General features: G+C 29.7%; 1 protein-coding gene and 1 long non-coding RNA gene across 10 annotated transcripts; both read left to right on the top strand.

Annotated features, from left to right (window-relative positions):
• Nucleotides 1-1909: 1909 nt before the first annotated feature.
• Nucleotides 1910-7527, top strand: LOC101259367 (tubby-like F-box protein 3). Of its 9 annotated transcripts, none has more exons than XM_026033045.2 (8): nucleotides 1955-2177; nucleotides 2298-2359; nucleotides 2483-3002; nucleotides 5576-5663; nucleotides 5870-5999; nucleotides 6078-6257; nucleotides 6594-7074; nucleotides 7198-7527. In XM_026033045.2, exons 3-7 carry the CDS (start codon nucleotides 2679-2681, stop codon nucleotides 7060-7062), a joined length of 1191 nt encoding a protein of 396 aa, XP_025888830.1. In that variant the 5' UTR covers nucleotides 1955-2177; nucleotides 2298-2359; nucleotides 2483-2678; the 3' UTR covers nucleotides 7063-7074; nucleotides 7198-7527. The 9 variants fall into 9 exon arrangements, 6 of the variants coding, with proteins under 6 accessions (XP_069145383.1, XP_025888830.1, XP_069145385.1 ...); XR_011211799.1 differs by having other exon boundaries at nucleotides 1985-2177; nucleotides 6594-7119; XM_026033046.2 differs by having other exon boundaries at nucleotides 1991-2177; nucleotides 2470-3002.
• A 2645-nt stretch (nucleotides 7528-10172) lies between these two features.
• Nucleotides 10173-10929, top strand: LOC112942170 (uncharacterized). The gene is made up of 3 exons (XR_003248197.2): nucleotides 10173-10333; nucleotides 10442-10492; nucleotides 10574-10929. It is a non-coding gene; the product is annotated as an uncharacterized lncRNA (long non-coding RNA).
• Nucleotides 10930-22837: the final 11908 nt, after the last annotated feature.

The following is a 22837-nucleotide window of genomic DNA, read 5'->3' on the forward strand; positions in this document are numbered from 1 at the left end:
GATTACTACATTCTTTCTCATCTCTGAACGTTTAAATATCTATCAATTTACTTAGCAAGTATATACAGCTCAAACCATATATAGCTTTGTCGTAATTCCAACCATCAATGTAATAGTTAGCTACGTAGTGTAATTTCTGAATATAAAAAATAATTTGATTCCACCATAATTCATAATTTTATTGACGACATCTTTTTAAAGTTACGAGTGTTTATCTTAAAAGATCTGAAATAAAAGTCTTTTTTATTAGTTGTCAAACAAATTGTTAATCAAAGAATAAATATTTTGAGACTTCAAATTATAAAGATTAAGATGACAACGGATCCAAAATTTAAAGCTTCATTAATTTATTTTATCTGTTGTTATCCCCCGAGTCATCATGTATACTCTTAAAATTACATATTTGATTTGGACTTTAAAGATACTTTTAGTTAATAACAATAATTGTTAATTCGTTTTTTTTTTGGATTTTGAACCCTAATTCTTTTAATACAAAAAAAAAATCTTTGAATTCAAGTGAAGTCACGCACTCTAATTTATGTCATGCACCCATTTTGCATTAGATTGTACGAATTAATATATTTTATGCCAATCATTAGATTTAAAGTAGCGATTCATTAAAAAAAAAATACAATAATTAAAATACTTTCATGTCGATGAGGGGAATCCAAAAGGAGAAGAGGCAAATGAGAGATTTTCATATCATATGAGGAAATACAATTTCTATGTATCAGTTTCAAAGATAATTTCAATTAGTAATCCAATATAATTATACTTTTCATAAAAATAGAAATTTAAGAAAATATAGATATTTCTAAATTTAAGGCTCATATCTTATATCTTCTTATCAGCTATCTCTTATTCTTATTTACAAGCACTCTAACCGTAAACAAATCCCCAATTTATAATTATCGTCATAAAACTTCAATGGTTGTCATAATAGCCACATTTATCTTAAGTTGATTTCATACATCTTTTTTATTTTTTTTTTATAGTAACATCCTTTTTTCCCCTTTTCTCTCTCTATTGTATCAAAGCAAATAGTTGTAATTTTTTTCCTTCAAAAGAACTTGAAAGTACCTCATAAATAATAGTGTTGTGACTATCAAATTTTACTGGTTCATTTGCTATAAAAAGAGATATATTCAAATTTTAACGAACTTTATTTTTCTTTCTTTTCTTCGACGAAAATGATTTGTATATTTCTATAACCAAGTGTGTTATAGCTATAATGGTTTACAATAATGATTATAATGATTGAAGATGAAAATAATTATTTGTATGGTGAATTTCACTATATGAACATCATAGTATATTTGAAAAAGAAATAGTATACGTCAAGTGTATAGAATTATATATACAATACTATACAAATGACATTCAAGTACATTCATTGATATACAAGTGTATGTGTATATATATACTAAATACTTGTGTAATTAAAAAAAAACTCATGATATTATACATTTTCTTGGTAGAGAATTTTTCTATTAATAAAATCAAGATCTTAAACGACAAGCATACATTAAAAATCCTAAAGTACTTCTTCAGAATCTTGTATAAATATAAAATAATATACAAGTATATATATCGTATATGTACTAAATAAAACTTATGTAATTAAAAAAAAACTCGTGATATTATATATTTTTTTGATAGAGAATTTTTCTATTAATAAAATCAAGATCTTAAACGACAAATATATATATATAAAAAAAACCTAAAATACTTCTCGAGAATCCTACATAAATATAAAATACTTTATGTATCAATCCTAAAAGGTATTTCTAAAATTACTATATTTTTTGTTTCTTGTCTATTACATCTAAATATTTATTAATTTATTACGTCTCAATATCTATCGATTTATACTGTAAGTATATATAACTTGAATCTTCTAAAGTGATGTAGACATTTCTAGTAGTATATGTGTCCCACCCAAAGAGGACTCTATGCCTATATGAGACAAAAGGCCACAGCACATAATACCAACAACACTTGCTGTCACTATGAAGCCCAAATACTAAAGAAAAATTTGCTTCTTTTTTTTTTTTTCATCAAAACCTACCAACCCTAACCCCTAAATTCTCTCTATCTACTCCTATACATGCCTTGCTGCCAAAGTTCTCTAATCCCAAATGATGTTCAGACATGAAACTCTAGGACCCATTTCAGCTGTATGTTTCTATGTACATTCAATGTATCTCATAACAGGTTTCTAGATCTGTATAGCTGCTGATCATGGATCAGTCCTTTTTCTCAAATCTTGAATTGATGGTGTAGATTGAGTTTTGTAGATCTGTAGATGTAGAATTGCTGCTTGGGCGTGTTTAATTTCATCATTTGGAAGGACATTTTGGTGGGTTTCTCTTATCTTGTTTGTTGTTCGGTTTATGACTGCTAGGGTTTCTCTATTTTATTCAAGATTGTAGCTTTTTTTAATCAAAGATTTGATTTTTATCGTCAAAGATTGGATCTTTAGCTTTGCAGATGGCTGGTTATCAACAGAAAACTGACTTTGTTTCTGGGGTTTATCAAGAAAGAGGATCTGGGTACTAGGTGCTGGAGGATTTTGGGTTTGGTACAAAATTCCCATAAAAAAATTGGTTCTTGTAAAGGTGAATTAGGTTGCATTGGGTGTTGTATAGTTTATTATCTGTTGAGGTTTAGGTGGTAGCATGTCCTTTAAGAGTATGATTCAGGACATGAAGGATGAGTTTGGGAGCATTTCTCGGAAAGGATTTCGCTCCAGGTCACATAGGGTGGTTCAGGATTGTACCGTGACTATCGATGCGTTGAGGCAAAGTTGTTGGGCCAACATGCCGCCTGAGCTATTGAGAGATGTGCTGATGAGGATTGAGGAGTCGGACTCTGATTGGCGTCCAAGGAAAAATGTTGTGGCGTGCGCTGGTGTTTGCAGGAGTTGGAGGGAAATCATGAAAGAGATTGTTAAAACACCTGAAGTTAGCGGAAAATTGACGTTCCCAATCTCCTTGAAGCAGGTTCATCTTTTGTTTTTTATTAAACTATTAGTGTTGCAGTGTATGTATGCCTCTACATTCTTGTTGGGGATGAACCTTATAGTTGATGTTATATCTACTATTGCTGTTAGATAAGCATTTGTTGTTCTAATAAACGTCAACCCTCTAATTACCATTTATAGTGATAGTTTTAAAATAGTATGTATAGTGATAGTTTAAAAAAATACCAAACATAGTTGTACTTTGGGTTTTGCAGCAAATCTCTAGTACCCTTGCTCCTCCCTTCCATTCCCATGTTCTTCTTTGTTGATGTCCATTGATTTACCCGCGGGTCCTTTTTACTCTTTTTTTTCTCATTTCCTTTTTCTTCCCAAGTGATTATCAAAGTTGTAGCTAGAAATGTTAATGATTTCTATCTGGGATGTTTCTGGGCATGTGCATAGGAGGTACATTGACGCCCTAATGAGAAGGTGCAGGAGGCTGGTGGTAGGGGGCACGTAGAAGATTATAGGTAGGTTGAAAAAGTATAGGGTAGAGATGATTAGATAGGATATGGTGCATCTTCATATTACCGAGTACGTGACTCTATATAAGGAGGAGTAGAAGTCATGTGTAGGGTAGAAGGTTAGTCGTGGTTAAATGTTGTCTTTTCATGCGAAGGTTTAGACTTGCTATGGTCTGTTGTGGTACTTGTCGTACCCTGGTAGTTTTTGTCAATGTTGTTTATTTTGTTTCAATTATCACTCTTTTTTGGTTATTATTGTATTTGTCTTATTGACTTTACATTGTTTTCTTATTAACAATTATGTTTTCTTCATTGGTTTCTTCTTCTTTTACATGGATTTGATATATTTGAGTAGTCGGACATAGCCTCTCCACCTCCATGACGTAGTGGAAAGGTGTGTGTACTCTCTACTCTCCTCAGACCCCACTTAGTGGAATTTCATTGAGTATGTTGTTGTTGTAAAGCATTCTGAATTAATGCAAGTACACAAGTTACAACAACAACATACTTACTGAAATGCCACAAAAAGGGGTCTAGGAAGGGTAGAGGTTGTTTCCATAAGACTCTCGGCTCAAGTGTAACAAATTCAAGTACAAAGAAGAAGAAAACAATGTAAAAACATAACAACTAACAAGGAAAGCGGTGGAAAGCCTACAAGAACAAAATAATGTGATAATTGAAACACAGCTATAACCGATGACAATAGATATCAAAAGCAAAAACTACAATAATACGACTAGTACAACAACAAATACCAACAAGCCTAAACCCGCGAAAAGACAAGACAACACTCCACTTCTAATCTTTTACCCTAGTATATGTCTTCCGCATCATCCTATTTAACGTTATGTCCTCGGTAACCTGAAGTTGTATCATGCTCAGTCTAATCACCTCTCCCCAATACTTTTTTGGCCTACCTCTCCTCGTACCTCCTATAATCAACTTCTTGCACCTCCTTAGTGGGGCGTAGCTCGATCATACTTCCCTCAGACCTCATCAAAGAAAGTTACAAAGAGCAAAACTATACTCTTCTTTTTAGAAGGGGTGGGTACTCTAGTTGAAATGTCAAAGCAAATAGCTATTTCGAGCAACCATAACTTAGTTTCAACCATATAGCAAACCTCATAAATTCTCAGTAGTTGGTACACCTGCAGATCTTTATTCACAGCAAGAGATGGGAGATAACTTATTTTGAACCTTATAGCAAACCTCTGTAGTCTGTACGCTTGTAGTTCTATTAAATCCTTATTTACAGCAAGAGATGTGAGATCTTTGACCTTTATTACATTCTCATTAAGTTTAATATTCATGTTCCCATTAGATTACTCTGTAGCACATTCAAGGTATTATTATGGTATGCTTCACACATGATAAATGTTTGCGACATGTTTTATGACCATAAACAACTATAGACCTGCAACCTACTGCATTCTTATGCACTTGAGTGAAGATTCTGCTGAAGTAGTGTTGCAGACATTCTCTACTTAAGGCAGGGTTGTTGTTTATTTTGTGCGAGAGTAACTCCAACTGGAACTTTAGCGGCATTTGGAAAGGTCCCGTGTTCTACAACATTTAACTTTGGTAAATAATAACTATTGGACTGAATATGCATTCAATGCACTCGAAAGTGGGTAGGGTACTAGGGAGATGAACAAACAGACGGAACAATTATTGCAAGAGTCATGAAGAGAGATGATTATAGCTTATGAATACAATATGCTCAGTATATGCTTTATATATACCAAGGACTGAAAAATTCTGTCAACCTACAAAAAACCTTTTGGAATGATATTTTGCTAAGACTGCTAGCAACTCTCTGTTGGAATTACTACTGAACAGTTGTACTTTTTCAAGTTGTTATAGAGTTATCATCTAAGCTATATTTTACGTGTATTTGTTGCTCATACCACTTTGAGCTGATGGAACAAAACCAGTTGCTGCACACGATTAATTATGTTGTTACATATTGTTCTCTAATGTTTACATTCCTGTGTACCTATTTCCCTTTTCCCAGTTAAAGTACGCAAACTAGAACAATCTTTATCTGCTTGCAAATCACACTGAATGATCTCTTCTTCTCTTCCTGCAGCCTGGTCCAAGAGACAAACTTGTTCAATGTTTCATCAGAAGGAACCGCAGCTCACAGACATATCACCTTTTCCTTAATTTAAATGAAGGTGAATAAGCATTTCTTTCATTTTCATTTTTTCTTTCTAGGTGTATTAAGCACCCTTCTTGTACCTTCTCCTTTTCAGTGCATCATTTGGTACAATCAGATCATCGTAGGCTTCCTTTTCTATACCTGCATCTATATAGGATTTCTTTGCTTGTATGATTCATGCTAAATGATATTGCACTTACCTTCACTACTTGGCTTTTACAGTTGCTAACGATGACGGTAAGTTCCTTCTTGCTGCTCGGAAGTGTAAAAGGCCAACATACACAGATTACATCATTTCTTTAAATGCCGAAGTTGCTTCCAGGGGTAGCAGCACCTACATTGGGAAGCTGAGGTTTGTCGCCCTAGTACGTTATTTGTTACTTTATAGTCATCTTGCTGACTGCTTTCTCCTTGCTGAACTTTGTAACAGATCCAACTTCTTGGGGACCAAGTTCACTGTCTATGATGCACAACCATCTAATGCAGGAGCTAAAGTCAGTAAATGTCGCTCTACTAGGTTTGTTGGGATGAAACAAGTCTCTCCAAGAATACCCACTGGCAACTATCCTGTAGCTCACATCTCGTATGAGTTGAATGTCCTGGGGGCTAGGTAAGAGATAGTTCCTTTTGTGTGCTTTTATCTACAGGAATGTCCAATAAATGAAATACTTCCTGCATGCATGCCTAATTGGCTGGCATCGTTCATTCTTCAGTTGTCCATAAAATCCAATTCGCTCTTCTTAAAGGAACGTTAAAGTTAGTGTCAGCTCATACCAAAAAGTAAATGTCAAGATTAATTTAATAAGTTTTTGGTGTCACAAGAATATTACACTTTTTAGAGGTTGAAAACATAATGGCTACATTTCTTACTGATTGAGGAAAGGGTGGTTGTTCACCTGTCTTTTACTTGCCAATTGAAATAAATTGTTTTTTTTTTCGGTGTCAGGGGGCCCAGGAGGATGCTGTGTATCATGGACGCAATTCCAGCTTCTTCTATTGAACCTGGGGGTTTAGCCCCTACGCAAACAGAATTTGTTCCAGTGAATGTAGATTCCTTCCCCTCCCTCCACTTTTTTAGATCAAAATCAACTCGCGTGGATAATTTCTCATCCGGGCCTTTACCAAGTCCAAAAGATGAAGTTCTAACTTTGAAGAACAAAGCTCCTAGGTGGCATGAACAACTCCAATGCTGGTGTCTTAACTTCAATGGCCGGGTGACAGTCGCTTCTGTAAAAAACTTTCAGCTAGTTGCTTCTCTTGGGGATGGAGCTGGACAGGAAAATGAGAATGTTATTCTCCAATTTGGGAAAGTGGGAGAGGATTTGTTCACCATGGACTATCAGTATCCTATCTCTGCATTTCAGGCATTTGCTATCTGCCTCAGTAGCTTTGACACCAAAATCGCCTGCGAATGATGAGATAAACAGGTGCTTCTGCTGTAACCTTCTCCTCGAAAAAAAACATCATTTGATGTATGTACAATCTCTCACATCATTTGATGTATGTACAATCTCTCATTTCTGTAATGATCGGTAGACTGAATCGTGCAGGTTCTGCAAGAAGTACTGAGGTGTTTGGATTGGGAGATTGCACTAACCCTATTTACGTTGGTTACTGAACTAACGCTCAGTTAAATTGCAGTAGGTATGTTTGTTGTTGAGGATTAATCACCCGTTCTTCATGCTCTCGGACCTTCCGTTTCTTGGTTTTTTGTAAATAGACAAGGATGTTTTTACAGTTTGGTTCATCCAACTTTTCTATTTCTATTAGCACAATGTTCATCCAACTTTTCTATTTCTATTAGCACAATGTTGAACTGTAATACATATATCTCCTGTGTGAGATGTACTTAAATTTCTGAAGTTTTATGTTCTTTCTCATATAGTTGAGAACTATATCTTCTCATCTAGTTTTTATAACCAAGGAATTTTTGAATGAGACACTAAACTCCACGTAGAGATAAAAGACCAATGTCAGCCCAACAGGCTAGATGTTTTGGCCATCTTCTCCTTTAGAGTGGGTTTAAGTAACGTCTAGTTTGAATCGATTGGTGATCTCCTTATATGAATTTAGTGGGTAGTTTTATGCCCTTACTATTAGAGCTAGTTGAGTTCAATTATTTATATGTCTATTGACAAGTGCAAGAAATTAAAATGGGTCTATTTCTGAACAGAACCAATTAATAGGATATCAAAGTGGGTCTCTGTGGAGCACTAAGAGACCAAACTGCAAATCCACCAGATACAACTCTGTGGTTCAACAATTTGCTGTCAGTATTGTATCACCATCTAACATTATATACATAGTCAATGTAAAAAAAGAAAAAAGATCGATCATATTATGACAATTAAGGATATGATGAAGTTAAAGATTTGGGTTCAATTAATAAGAGGTAATTTAGAATACTTTTTCATCGTGATGCGATTGTCTTGGTGAAGGTTGAATTACATGCAGCGTAGTATATTGATTAACGTAGGTGGAGATGATGATCGATTGAATGTTTTGAAGACACGCCCAAGAGTTTTTAAGGGGTCGTTATTAGAGAAAATGATGCTTGCATTAGTTTGATATATTAGTAGTACGTTTTTAACATATGCATAACTAATGCTTGTATTAGCAATGCATTCTATTCTGTGTTGAAGAATGTATTACTAATACTATTTATTTCTATGCATTAATAATGCAATGGGTTTTAATGCATGTATTAACATTATTAAAGACACGGTTGCCCTTAAAAAAAAAAAATTTACATTCTTTCCACTATATTTGTGGCGTGTATTTTTGTAAACAAATATTTTTTCTAGAAGAATTATGTAATGAATAGTATTTTTAGTACATCAAATCAAGCTTCGCATAAAAAAATTTATTACAATTTATGTAAGCATAACTAATACAATTATTTTTAACGCAAACATCACTAATACACTATATTTTGCATTATTCTTATATACTCTATCAAAGGATCCTAAGGGCTTCTAGTTAAGCAATAGTAAATCGAAAGATCTAGAGTGTAAATTTAGTTATACAACGCGTGAGTCAAATATCGAAATGAAAATTAATGCACACGTCAATTTCAAGTATCTCTGATAAATGGTCTTTGAAATAAGAAAATTGATGACTATGTTGCACATAGTATTACTTCCTCAATTCACAAATATTTGAACAGGTATACTAAAAATAGATATTTCAGATAAATTGTCAATTTAAACAATCAAGAACAAGAAATAATTAGTTATTTTTTTCTAATACTATTCTTAATAATTATTTCATTTTGCTCAACTAAAAAATTGCCTGACAAACAATTGTGGACGGAGAAAGTAATGTAGGGTGGGTGAAATGGAGGTGAGCCTTCAAGTATGTTAGGAACATGTCGAATTCTATAAAGTAATGATTTAGATCAAAATTATTATATGAATCAAGTAATAATATTGTGTCATTAAAAACACCCATTCACATTTAAAAGATAAAAGACGAGTTAAAAAACCATTATACCATAGTAATATTAATTATTGTAGAATAATTAATTCTGGAACTTGTTCCCAACGAAACTAACCCCTTAAATCTTTAGTTTTACAAATAAATCTACTCAACTTTTCTTTTGTTTCTCTAGAAGTCATTATCACCGAAAAATTTGTGGTTTGGTGGGACATAGCTAAACACAATAAACATAACGCATAAAATTTCAACATAATTAATCTCAAAATTAATACATCATACTCAATAGTTGATATTATTCATGTAATAGCAATATAACACAACATCACAAATTTCACATTTCAACAACACAAAGTAATACAGCCATAAACAACGTATTCAATCTAATATCACAGCTGAAATTGACGAATGTATAGTGTGCGTAGATTTTATCATAAGATCGATACAGACTATTTCCGATAAATCTTCGAATAACAATTTACTCGATAAGAAACAATTTGGCCTCAGATTAGCATATTGGCACATTTATCATAGCAACAACAACTGCGCAAAAAAAAAGGATGTTGTTGACGCTCGTGCAAATACTTTTGTCATCACCGGCCATATTTCTCCAAAAATGAAAAAATTAAGCAATCAAATAACAATATTTAACGAATATAAAACTCGATTAGCGAAATGATTGAATTTATAATTCAATGAATGGTGGAGTGCAGCCAAAAAGCGGCGAAAGCTTCAATTTTCGAATTAGGGTTAGGGGTTTCAGTAATAAGAGGAAGAAGAAGAAGATATAGGTGCTCAAAATTGAAACCCTATTAGGCCCAAATGCTTGTTTGGCCCATTTTTTAAAGTGATTTTTACCTAGAAACATTTTTTTAAAAAAATTACATAATTACACAAATATTTCTATTATATGAAATAATTATAGGATGAATTAGCAAACTAGTCAAAAATCTTAACATAATTATTAAAAATAATCATATTTTATTAAAATTTTAGTAAAAATATCAAAATGTCAATGTTTTATAAAATATTGTGTATCCTAATTTAGACTCTATTTTATCTCACATTAACTATACCTTTTCCAACTCATTCTCTCTCGTGTTTTTTTAAAAAAAAAAATATTTTCTCTCTCATTAATTTCACTATTCAATTCTTCTTCATCTTTCAACTCTCGCTTCTCTTTTTTCGTTCTTTTTCTTCAGAAATTGGAAAATATTTATAAAGATATTCACAACAATCTCTTTGATTAAGGTATACATCTTCATCCAATTTTTAGGTTTGTTTACTTACTTTTTTTAAAAAAAGCTTTTCAAAAATTTTATTTGTAGTTGAGTATTAAATCGACCAACTTTTGTTTAGGATTTGAAAACAATCACTCTATAATGGTCGAATCTAAGAGGATTACAAGAGGTATGCAACTTAATCAACAATTCTCTAACGATTTTTCATCTTTTAATATATATATTACTCAAGAAATAACGTACAATGTAGGACCCACTGCTAAAATAACGGAAGAGAGACGATCAAAGAGTTAGTGTTTGCATCTTTTTGTATCACTATTACTAAAAGAAAAAAAAATGGGTGTAGAAGATTTCGAAAACTTGCTGAAGACCAAGTTGAGGAAGAACAATTTTCTATTAGTTTGTTTTGTATTTATAATTCTTTTTCAGAATTTCGTATTTCATCTCAATTTGTATTCAAATCGCTATGCCTTGCTATCAATATTTGTATTTATTAAAAATCTCATGTTGCATAATTTATAAATCTTGTATTAGTCCCTAATTTGTATTCATTCCAAGGTATGTCAGCTAGTTATGTATTTTATTTATAAGAAGAATAGTTTCTATTAGTTTATTTTGTTTTTATAGTTTTTTCTTTGAAAATTTGTATCCTTTCTCAATTCGTATTGAAACTACTATGTACGCTGTATTTGTATTCATTCAAAATCTCATATTGCATAGTTTATGAATCTTATTTGTTCCTAAATATATTCACCTCAAAGGTAAGTCAACTAGTTATATATTTTATTTAAGAATAATTGCAACAAATATTCTCGTATTCTTTTTTAATTTTATATTTCATTCTCACTTATCATATTGTTTTTATATTTTATACATCATTATACAAAATACAATATAATAACTAGATAGAATACAATTACAAATAATATACATATTGGAATGAATACGACTTAGGAAAGAAAACAAAATTTTGAAGAGAAAAATAAATACTGAAAAAATATATACGAATACAAATATATTTCTTGAATATATATATATATATATATATATTTATTTGACATACATGTTGGAATGAATACAAACTAATAAAAGGATACATGTCAATCATTATACAAAATCAACATGAAAATTAGAATGAATACAAATACAAATGGTATACATATTGGAATGAATACAAAATTTTGAAAAATAAAATAAATTAATTATGAGAAAACTATGTCAAATAAACGATAAAAACTATATGTGTACAAATTTCTAAATTAAAAAAAATTAATTGATGAAACTATAACGTATTCATAAAGTTTCATAACAACAATTAGTGAAAATTGAATATTGAATTTTTTGATTTCACGATTTTCAGAACAGTTATTAGTGAAAATTGGATATTGAAAATTTATTAGATGTGATACTTCTTCAATTTCATAATTTTCATAACAATAATTAGTGAAAATTGAATTTATATCGTGGTAAATAAAAGTGTTTAGAAAAAAAAAGATTAAGAAAATTGGATATTGAATTTTTTTAGAACAATGATGAAAGACGTGTTTTTTAAACATGGTGAAAGAAGAAGAAAGAGATAAAAGTTGTTGTATTTTGATAAATTATAACATATGATACTTTTAAGCATTTGTTCCTTTTTTAGAAAAATTCTCTCACCTAAATTACTCTAATCTGTTATATAAAAATTGTATTCTTTAAATAAAAACAAATAATAAAAACATAAATAATATATATAACAACTAAAATTTTGACATTTTTACTATACAGTGAAAGTTGCTAATGAGTCCTCTTAAATGTTAAAATATTGACATTTTGAAGGGCAGATGTACCAATCTTTCATATTTCAAATTAGATACATGTATCAAAAGTAGCATATAATACAGATACATAAGGAGATAGGCAAGCGAGAGAGTCATAAAGGGCAACTTTCACATATGACAAAAATAAAATTCAAATTTGTATGCTATAACAAAGTTTGCATAATTGTGCTCCATAGCAAACATATATGTAAAATTCGTTATACACATACAACTGAAATCTATGTCTATTTCGCTATACATATGTATGATTCATTGGCTCCTCTATAGAGTTGTATAATTTCGCTGAGAGACCATTTGTATAAATTGTTGTTAGCCTCTCATTGTATAAATCGTTCTTAGCCTCTCAACCCAATTGTATGTGTTTGTATATCTATATAAAATTTGAATTTGTCTACAATTGAATCGAATTGTATAAAACGAGAAAGAGAGAAATTATATACAATTTGAATTTGTATAAAACGAGAAAGAGTGAAAGACAAAAGAGACTTGGGCAGAGAATACTTGTGTTGTATAATTATAAGTGTATAGGACGGAGAGATTTGCAATTGTATGTGTATATACAATTTTCTCTCGCTTTATACAAATAGAAATACAATTTATACATTTCTATTGTATGAAGAGAGAGAGAGACGAGCGACAGGGAGCGAGCGAGAGAGGGAGAGTGGCGAGCCAGAATATGAGGGAGAGAGGCGACCTGCAAACAGTTTGCTATAAAACACAAATAAATCAATTGATAGATATTGTATTTATTTTTCATTATTAGTTTGTCATTCTATACAATTATCCCTTAGATAAATGTATTTAAAATAAGAGAGATATTTTCAAAAGATTTTTAAATACATATACATAAAGAGAGATGTGAGTGAGAAAGTTAGTATATTTCAGATACATGTGAGTCACATTTGATACGATGTATCTAAAATAAATTATATCTAATTTGACACGCATGTATGTAGTGAACTAAATTTGATACAGAAGAAAGTTTTGAAAATTAAAATAAAGGAAAAATGCACAAATACCCCCTTAACCTATGCACGAAATCCCAGATACACACTTATATAATACTAAGGTCCTATTACCCTCGAACTTATTTTATAAGTAATTTTCTATCCCTTTTTAGCTTACGTGACACTAACTTGAAAAAAAATCAACCAGCATCAGGCCCACAAGATAGTGTCAAGTAGGTCGAGAAGTGATAGAAAATTATTAATAAAATAAGTTCAAGAGGAGTAATAGAACCTTAGTATAATATAAGTGTGTCTCTGAGATTTCGGACATAGGTTGAGGATGTACTTTTGCATTATCCCTAAAATAAAGGCAGTAATTAGATCCAAACTAGTAAGATTAGTGTTGTTTGCTTAAATTTTTTAGAAAAATAAGAATAAAAAGTAAATATAGGGGCTCAATTATAGGGTTTGGTGAGAAAATCTGTTTTTTAAAAAGAAAATAACAATAGCTTCTTTTTCGAAATGTACAATCCAGTAGAAATAAGTATATAGTTGGCATATACAAAATATACAATTATATTATTGTATGTTTTTTGTATGTATTTGTCTTGTACTGGTACATTGAACAGACATCTAACATTAAAAATATACACAATTAATTAGTATTATTGTTCCTCTTTGATTTTCAATTTCAAATTCCAACAATAGTCAACTATAATCATCACCAAATTACTTCAATAAATTGACATATAAATTCAATAGATATTCTCAATCTTTGCAACAAAACCAATAAGTATTTGTTAAATCCACTTTTCTAGGGACATTAAAGATCAATTTCATTGAAGCTCGGAATGATTTCATATCTTATCTTATTTATTATTGATTAATTATTTGTTTGTTATTTTTTAAACAAGATATTTATAATTCCATTATCTGGTAAATACAAATATTCTTAAATCCCGCATACGAATTCAACTCATTTATCATTTTAAGAGCAAACAATATTCAACATAGTTATCATAGGACTACTCGTACATCATACCAAATTGTTGCAATTCTTTATATAATCATGGAATACACAAACCTATATTATAAGGTCAAATATATCATTTATTTATCTCGTTAAATAAAATATGCATATTTTTATCAAATATAAAAAATAATGGCAGTCTCACTTATATAACCAAGCAATTTTCTTGAAAGAAATTGGGTTAAAAAAAAAAGGTATGGGTCTCCAAGAGGATCAATATGGACCCAATGATATATTGAAATATGTGATGCTAAATATTTTGGCAAAAAGATCTTTTGAAAACTTTTTCTAAAAATGTAGATTAACTTGTTTTTTATAAACTTTCAAAACAATTTTTGTGGTTAAATAGTTTCTAATGCTAAGGATACACTTTTTGGAAATAGTCACAAAATTTCTCAATCATTGTTCTCCAAATAAATTATATTGACATAGGTTAAAATTAACCTAATAAAAAATTATCTTAAGCACTATCTAGGGGTGTATAATATCGAATCGAAAATTGAATCAAATCGTAAATCGAGTTAAATTGAAAAAAGAATTCGAGTAGTGATTTGGTTTGACTTGGTTTGGTGTTGGGGAAAAAAACCTGACTATATTTGGGTTGGGTTGGTTTCAACTAAAAAAAACAACCCGGGATCAAATCAACCCGACATTATATATATTATTTTAAAATTTTATTTTGTACGTTAAAGTACTTACTTTGATATTATTTTTAAATATCTCTTATACTTTTCATAGTTTTTATCTTTTAATATATTTACTTCATGTTTGGAAGATCGAATTCTTAATGATTTAATAAAGATTATAGTCCACACGTGTTGGTTAAAGTTTAAATAATAATCAAATCAATACAAATGCAACAAGAAAGTCAATTCAACACTAAGAATGACAATAATATTGGATATGTTATAAAATCAAGCTCATAAGAATATAATCATAAAGAGAAGAAGACAAGAGAGATAGATAGAAGAAGGGAAATTTTCTTCTTATTCAAGTGTATTCAAGTCTCATATGTATATATTACAATAGTGAATGAACAACCCTATTTATAGTGTGAGAAATCACTCCAAAGGTTACCATATTAAGTATCATAATAAATAGATACATTCTTATCCAAAAAGGTTCATGTCACCTAGTGAATATGAATGGTTGTTCATGTACTAACCTTATGGACTATCCACTTAATTCAATGTATTTATAACACTCCCCCTTGGATGTCCATAGATAATGTGCCTCGTTAAAACCTTACTAGAAAAAACCTTGTGGGAAAAAATTCTAGTGAAGGAAAAAGAGTACACATATCTTTTGATACGCACCATTTGTTGCCTCATTAAAAACCTTGCCAGAAAAACCCAGTGGGAAAAAACCTCAATCAAGGGAAAAAGAGTGCAACGCGTATTGTACTCCCCCTGATTAAAACATCACTTGATTTCTTGTGATGATGTCTCCAATCTTTGTACATTGTGGTTGGTATATTCTTTTTTTAAAGAAAAACCACACATTTCTTGAATATGGTGTGTCATTTATCTCAACCAGACGCGCTTTTGACTTGCTTCATAAAAGACTTTTATTTCTGCAGAGCAACATTTGCTTCATTGATCCCCAGGATATTATTGTGCCTCCACATGCAAACACATAGCGTGATTGAGATAGAACTTTATGCGGATCAGATAAATATTCTGCATCTGCGTAACCAATCAAATTTGTTTTGGATTCCTCGGAATAGAATAAGCCCATAACTATGGTCCTTTGAGGATATTCAATCATGTGTTCAACACCATTTCAATGTCCTTTATCGGGGAGAAACTGAATCTTGCCAGTAAATTTACTGCAAAACAAATATCTAGTCAAATATTGTTAGTAAGATGCACTAGTGCCCTGATTGCACCAAGATAGAGTTTCATCACCAAGAAACTCTTATCCTTTTGAGATCAAACTGAATCATCATTTATGTCAAGTGATCTCATAATCATTGGGGTACTCAATGAATGCGATATATCCACATAAAATTGCATCAAAATTTTTCAGTGTATGTGCACTGTTGTCTGTTAGACAAATATTTTATTTGTCAAATTAACAATCTGTAGGTCAAGACAAAATTTTGTCTTACCAAGACCTTTTCATAAAAATACAAGGACAATTAGGGTCATTCTTTTGTACCCTTTTTCTTCCTTGACTATTTCAATCCATATAAGGATTCTTGAAGCTTTATTGGATAAGTTTCTTTCAAACCTTTATATGCTTCAGACACCTGGATTGTTTCAAGGATTTTCATATAACCTTCATTACAATTTTTTATTACATGCATTCAAGTTTTTCATATGTTGCCAGATCAAAACAAACCTCATTGCATCCACCAAAGGAGAAAACATCTCCAATAATGTCAGGATTTTTACGATAAACCTTTATGCCCCAAGGCACAAACCGTATTTGATATCTTACGGTTATACTATCGCATAATAATTTATTTGTACCCCACTGACATTATACCTTGATTTATGGACTACCAGTCCAAAATGTCACTTTTCTAAGTGAAACAAAATATACTTGAATTGTGCATTTTACTTGGCCAACCATTTATCTGTTCACACTATATGACAGATTTGAATTCAAGATCCTCATCACAATTTATATCATTGAGCGCTACCTCATATCAAAGATACCGTCGACGGTTATTTGATATCGATTCCAACAAGACATAACTTATCGAGATCTCTTCATTTTTTATTATTTCATGTACCTGAACCTTTTTCAAGATTTTATGAAGTGTTATGTCAATGTGCTCTTTTATAGCACTTGCCTCATTATCATGACCATATTGATCATTTGCTCCTTCCTTCTTTAAGGAATTTTATATTTGGAATCAATTGGTCTATTACGCTTTCGGCGTATCATAGACTCTGTCCTTCAAGGACTTCACATTGAAGCATTCGCAGCTGAATTATATCATAGGGTCAGTGCATTCCTCTGGCAACTGATTTGCAACATTATGCAACTGAACTATCCCTTGAACTTTAAGTTCACATATTTATTTAAATTGCCTTCACATTTTGAAGGACTATTTGAAGAACTTATAGTGTTCTTCCTTTTATCATTACCACAATGATGACTATTATAATTATGTCCCTCCACGCCCTTATTCATATCATTAATCATTTGTCATCTTTCAGACTAACATTCACTGCTACCACATTCATATGATTGAATGGAGCAAGTTAACAGGCGGATTTCAGAGTTATTACATGTTGCTACCACATTCTTTTCAAGGAATGAAGCAAATTCAATAGAACGAATTTCAAGACTTTTCATCAAAGCCTAGTCATCATTATATCATCATTATGGTGCATTGACTCAAACTCAATGTCTTATCCATATAAGGTGTTTTACGCCATAATTCTATGGGACTTGAACTCAATCACGGTGCATCAAATCTCAAATTGATGTCTTACCCTTTTTGTGCGATAGAACTTGAATCTATCGTCTTATCCTCAAATATTTTTATTATGATGCATCCGGACTTTTACCTGATGTCTTACCCTTAACCAACGGTATAATAAATCGAAGTACAACATGACTCATCCTTTGAGTCTTTCAAAACAATCAAAATAACATTCAAATTCATGCTATTAAAATTTTATACCTTCTTCTATTTAAGAAATTTTGTATAGCATGTCATATTCAACCAATAGTAGTATATGTCTTTGGTTCCTGATAATTGTTAGTGACTGAATATTATTTTTATTCTAAATCATAAAAATATTCTAGAAAATACATACCTGATTTTATGCATATAATACCTTGATTCTCATAACGAGATCAACCAAAACATGAGTTAAAGAAAAAGTAAAACTCAATCTTAATTGGCTAGAGACTCGTGCTGATAACGTGTTATAAAATCAAGCTCATAAGAATATAATCATAAAGAGAAGAAGGCAAGAGAGATAGATAGAAGAAGGGAAATTTTCTTCTTATTCAAGTGTATTCAAGTCTCATATGTATATATTACAATAGTGAATGAACAACCCTATTTATAGAGTGAGAAATCACTCCAAAGGTTACCATATTAAGTATCATAATAAATAGATACATTCTTATCCAAAAAGGTTCATGTCACCTAGTGAATATGAATGGTTCTTCATGTACCAACCTTATGGACTATCCACTTAATTCAATGTATTTATAACAGGATATTTGTTTTTTAGTTTTATATAAATTTAGACAATTAAAATACATAATTTAATTTTATATCGATTTAGACAATTAAAATACATGATTCAATTTTACTTTCTTTTAATATTTAGTCATGTAACTAATACTTACTAAATTTATTTTAGCATTGATTTAGTACTTTAAATTACGATCAATTTCATAATGACTTGTTGATTTGCAATATTTGTTTTACGCGATTTTATTATTATTTTTTTGTTGGATATTTTAGTGTCATTAATTATATCATATTTTTTGTTATTTTCTTGAGAAATAACTTAGATAGTTGCATTTTGGATACTAAAGAAATATTTGAAGTATAGGTAAATTATATATTTGTATGAATACTTTATCGAAAAAACTCGAAGAAACCCGAAGTTGCAAACCACGAGTTTTATTGGTTCGATTTGGTTTATAAATTCAAAAATTCAACACAAATAATTTAATTTGATATTTGAAAAATTCAATCCAACCCGATCATGTATACCCTAGTATCACCTATGAAATTTGATCGGACTGAACTGACCGTCAATAAGTCATATATAACCTCACTAGGCAAAACACAACATAATATCTTAGATCATAAAAATATAATATTCATATAAGTCTCCCTTTTTCAAAAAAAAATTACTCATATTAACTTTATAAAAGAATTGGTCAATTCACAATAACTATATAATAAATTAACGTGTTAGAATATAAGTCTTTTTTTTTTTAGGAATTTGTGTTAGTAAGTTACATGTTTGAATATTGCTATATATCTCCTTCGAATCCTCTTCCAATGATTTTTTTTTTTTTTATCTTTCTTGTTCAATCATTATTATGTGTTTATCATGTCTAAAAATGATATATCGTGTTATACCAAACTTGTCAAAGTATGCTCAATAATATGAATACAATTGCAATTAAAAAATAAATAATTGAAATTGGTATAGAAAAAGAATATATGAAATGTAGCCATCACTAACATATTTTCATGCTATAGATTGGCTCATGAATGCCTTGATTTCATTGGTTAATTTGGTGTAACATTGCCTCACATCACTAAAGAGAATTAAATTCTCAACTTCAAACATAAAATGGTCATATTTATTCCTATACGTTCAAAATCATATTTACTCTTCATGGCTTAGCTAGAAATTTTAGTGATTTGAATATGGACGTCATGCTAATTTTAAATATATTTTTGTCATTATGTTATATAGTTCATCCTTCATCGTAAGAATATTCAAAATGATTAACTTATATATATATTGTGTTATTTTTTGATCGGCTCATCGTAACCTGCTCTGATACTCCTTGTTGTATTGTTATACTCTTGACCACATATTTATCTTTATACTGTTAATTCTCATGTTTTTACCTTTATTATTTTATGTAGAGCTTATATGAGTATATTATATTTTATCTAAATTAAAATTTCTTTTCCATATATTAATTTTCTATTCAACTTAATAAGGGTTTAATTTACTGTGTTAGTTGGGTTAGGTAGTGATATTGAATCAAGTAGAAGAATAATATTGGTGGAAATTTTTAATTGGAATAAAAATATATCCATGTAAAATAGTGACGTAAGATACTAAATAAATATATGTCTAAATTTGAATAATAGAAACGAGTGTATCAAAATATTGTGATAAGAATACATAAAAAAAAAAATCTTGAAAGTATATGAACAAATAATTTTATTTTTTTCTAATTTTAAATATATTTAAAAAAATATGTGAAATAAAGTTGGAGAAAAATACTAGTCAATCGTAAAAATGGAAAGACGTATAGACTAGCAAATTTGCTTTAAAAAAAGAAAAATGTGACTGAAGTGACATAGAGACATAGTGTCATTTTTTACTATCACAAAAAAAAAAAAAACTATTAGGGTTCATATGATTATGAATTAAGTAAAATATTTCGCGATAAAGTCTGTGATTGTTTAGAATTTAAATTATTTTAAATCGAATAAAATATAGATTTAATTTTAAATTTTTATCTCAATTAATTTCATGCGATATCTTTTATTTTTCTCCAATAACAGATATCAGATAGCTCTACTCACCAAAACAGATATCAGGTAGCTCTATTCACCAAAACTTAAAACCAATAAGAAGAATCACTTAGTGTCTTTTGTCTTCGTTTAATTTTGAATATGAGATCTCATGATTCTCAACCACTTTATTGATCACTAGATCACACATTGAGTGCAATTATAAATATCTATTTTATTTCAATATCAATATATCATTTTCAAATTTATAATTCTGAAATAACGTAATCCACAAACTAACGCCCCCCTAAAGGACTAAGGGGTTGTTTGGTTGCTTAGGCAAATATTAGAAAAACAAAAAATTAATTATACCAGAATTAGTCATGCTAAGTTTAGTTATATTACACTTTGTACCCTACATAAATTACTTATAATTTAAAACATATTTAATTTACATGTGAGATTGTAAGATAATATCCAAAGACCGAAAGTACTAATAGAGTATTATATTTAACTATGTTATTTTTAATACGTGAATAATTTCTGATAAACTAGCAACCAAACAACCCCTAACTAAATTATTGGAGTTTGGTTGGAAGGGAAGTTAATTATCCAAAAATTAACAATTGATGTTGGTAATTTACCTATGGATTAAGATGGTGACTAATGGACAAAAGTAGTAGCTAATCAAAAAACAAATGACGGCTATAATGACTTTTACGTATGATTAGGTGAAAGGACCTGACAAAATCTCTTATATGATTTGATTTCATTGAATTTTGAAAAAAAAAAATAATTTAATTGAATTTTGTAAATGAAAAAATATTTATTTATTATAAGTAATCCATTATTTCAACTTCAAATATGATAAGGAGTTTCACTTAATTAATTTATGATAATTTATCATATGGAAAATAATGATTGTCATATATAATTTCATAAATGTCACAATAATAATAATCAAAATGTTTTAATGATTTAGTTTTAAATCATCATTTGATTGATTGAAAATTAATTATGTTATGGATTTTTATAATTTCACATCAAATTTTATATAGCTTATGGTGGGAACACCAATCTTTTCTTGGAATTTTTGGGAGATTTGTCTTAAAAATGTTAATTATTCGGTTATTAGTAATCCACATCTCTATAATGGATGGACAAAAGGAGCCGTATACCAACAAGGTTTAAAATATGGAATATCGCAGATAAAATTGTTTTTTTCTTAATATTAAGAAATTTTTAATATAGAAAATAAATTAACCAGACTTTAATGCAGTATTAACATCGAATAAAAATAGTATTACTTTTTGTATTTTAATTTACGTGACACTATTCATTTTTCGAGAGTCAAATATTTTAAGTTTGACAAAAAAATTACGTATGAAATCTTTAAAGTTTTTAAACGAAATTCATACATTTATAAAATACATAAAAGTTTTATTATTCACAATATTGACAATTTAAAAGATATATTAAAATTTTACAGTAAATTCGAAAAATACTACATCAATTGAGACGAATGAAGTATTGAAAACACTTATGAACTTAACGTAAATTATCAGTTTCATCTTCAAATTATTGACAGTCTTAAAAACACTCATCTACTTAACTAACTAAACATAGATACACCATTGATCTACCACAACCCACATGATTCCTATCTCTTGTAGAAGAAGTATGAGACTCTTAATAGAAAATCGAGAGAAAATATTGAAACCGTCTCTAAATATATCAATAATCTAGGAGGGTCTTCACTCTTATCACATCGGAGTTGCATTTAAGTACGGGTAATCAAGTTACTTTTATGATTGCCACTGGTTTGAAGAAAAAATCAATACTTTCCTCTATAATTTAAGAGTATTTTCAGTAATTCTCTAAAAAATAAAACAAAATTGTACCAAACTCTCCGAGTTCTATCAAATACAAATTTACATTATAAAATTCGATATAAATTTAAATTTAATCGAATTTAGAGGAACATGATGAGAGGTGTAGAGTACACGTAGGGAGGACCAATCCCATGATAACTCCTTATCATTCATAAGAGTGTGATATATAATTGGTCCCCAATAACACAGATCTAGCTAGCCCTGCAATCAGAATCATGAGATTCTCTTACATTACCATTTTCACCACTTACTATAATTATTATAAATCATATTTCTAAAGAAATTATACTATTTACTATACCTTTTTTTAAAACATCATTCCATTTTATATTTTTATTTTTTAAAAAAGAGCTTGTATTGTATAGTATGGTTATACTATTTACTGTTCCTTTTTTAAAAAAATCACATTAAAAGAGATCATAGAAGTGCAGTTTAACTAGTGATAACATGTTATTATTCTATTATCATGCTAATTTATTAGTCTTCAAGGGAGGATCTAATTCATTTATTATGGATTGAGGTAATTTTAGTAATTTTTTTTAGCAAATTATGTGTTTTAATTAATTAAAATTATATTAAATATCTATAAATGTTTAATAGTGAGTTTAGATATTATTATAGTATTTATTTGATATTGT

This window comes from Solanum lycopersicum, chromosome 9, assembly GCF_036512215.1.
Source record: "Solanum lycopersicum chromosome 9, SLM_r2.1".
NCBI classification, from domain to species: Eukaryota; Viridiplantae; Streptophyta; class Magnoliopsida; order Solanales; family Solanaceae; genus Solanum; species Solanum lycopersicum.

Coding starts and splice junctions, on each gene's coding strand:
- LOC101259367 (XM_069289282.1), top strand. CDS start 2,679: ATGTCCTTTAAGAGTATGATTCAGGACATGAAGGATGAGTTTGGGAGC. Junction 5,664..5,869: donor TTTCCTTAATTTAAATGAAG/GTGAATAAGCAT, acceptor TGGCTTTTACAG/TTGCTAACGATGACGGTAAG. Junction 6,000..6,077: donor ACCTACATTGGGAAGCTGAG/GTTTGTCGCCCT, acceptor ACTTTGTAACAG/ATCCAACTTCTTGGGGACCA.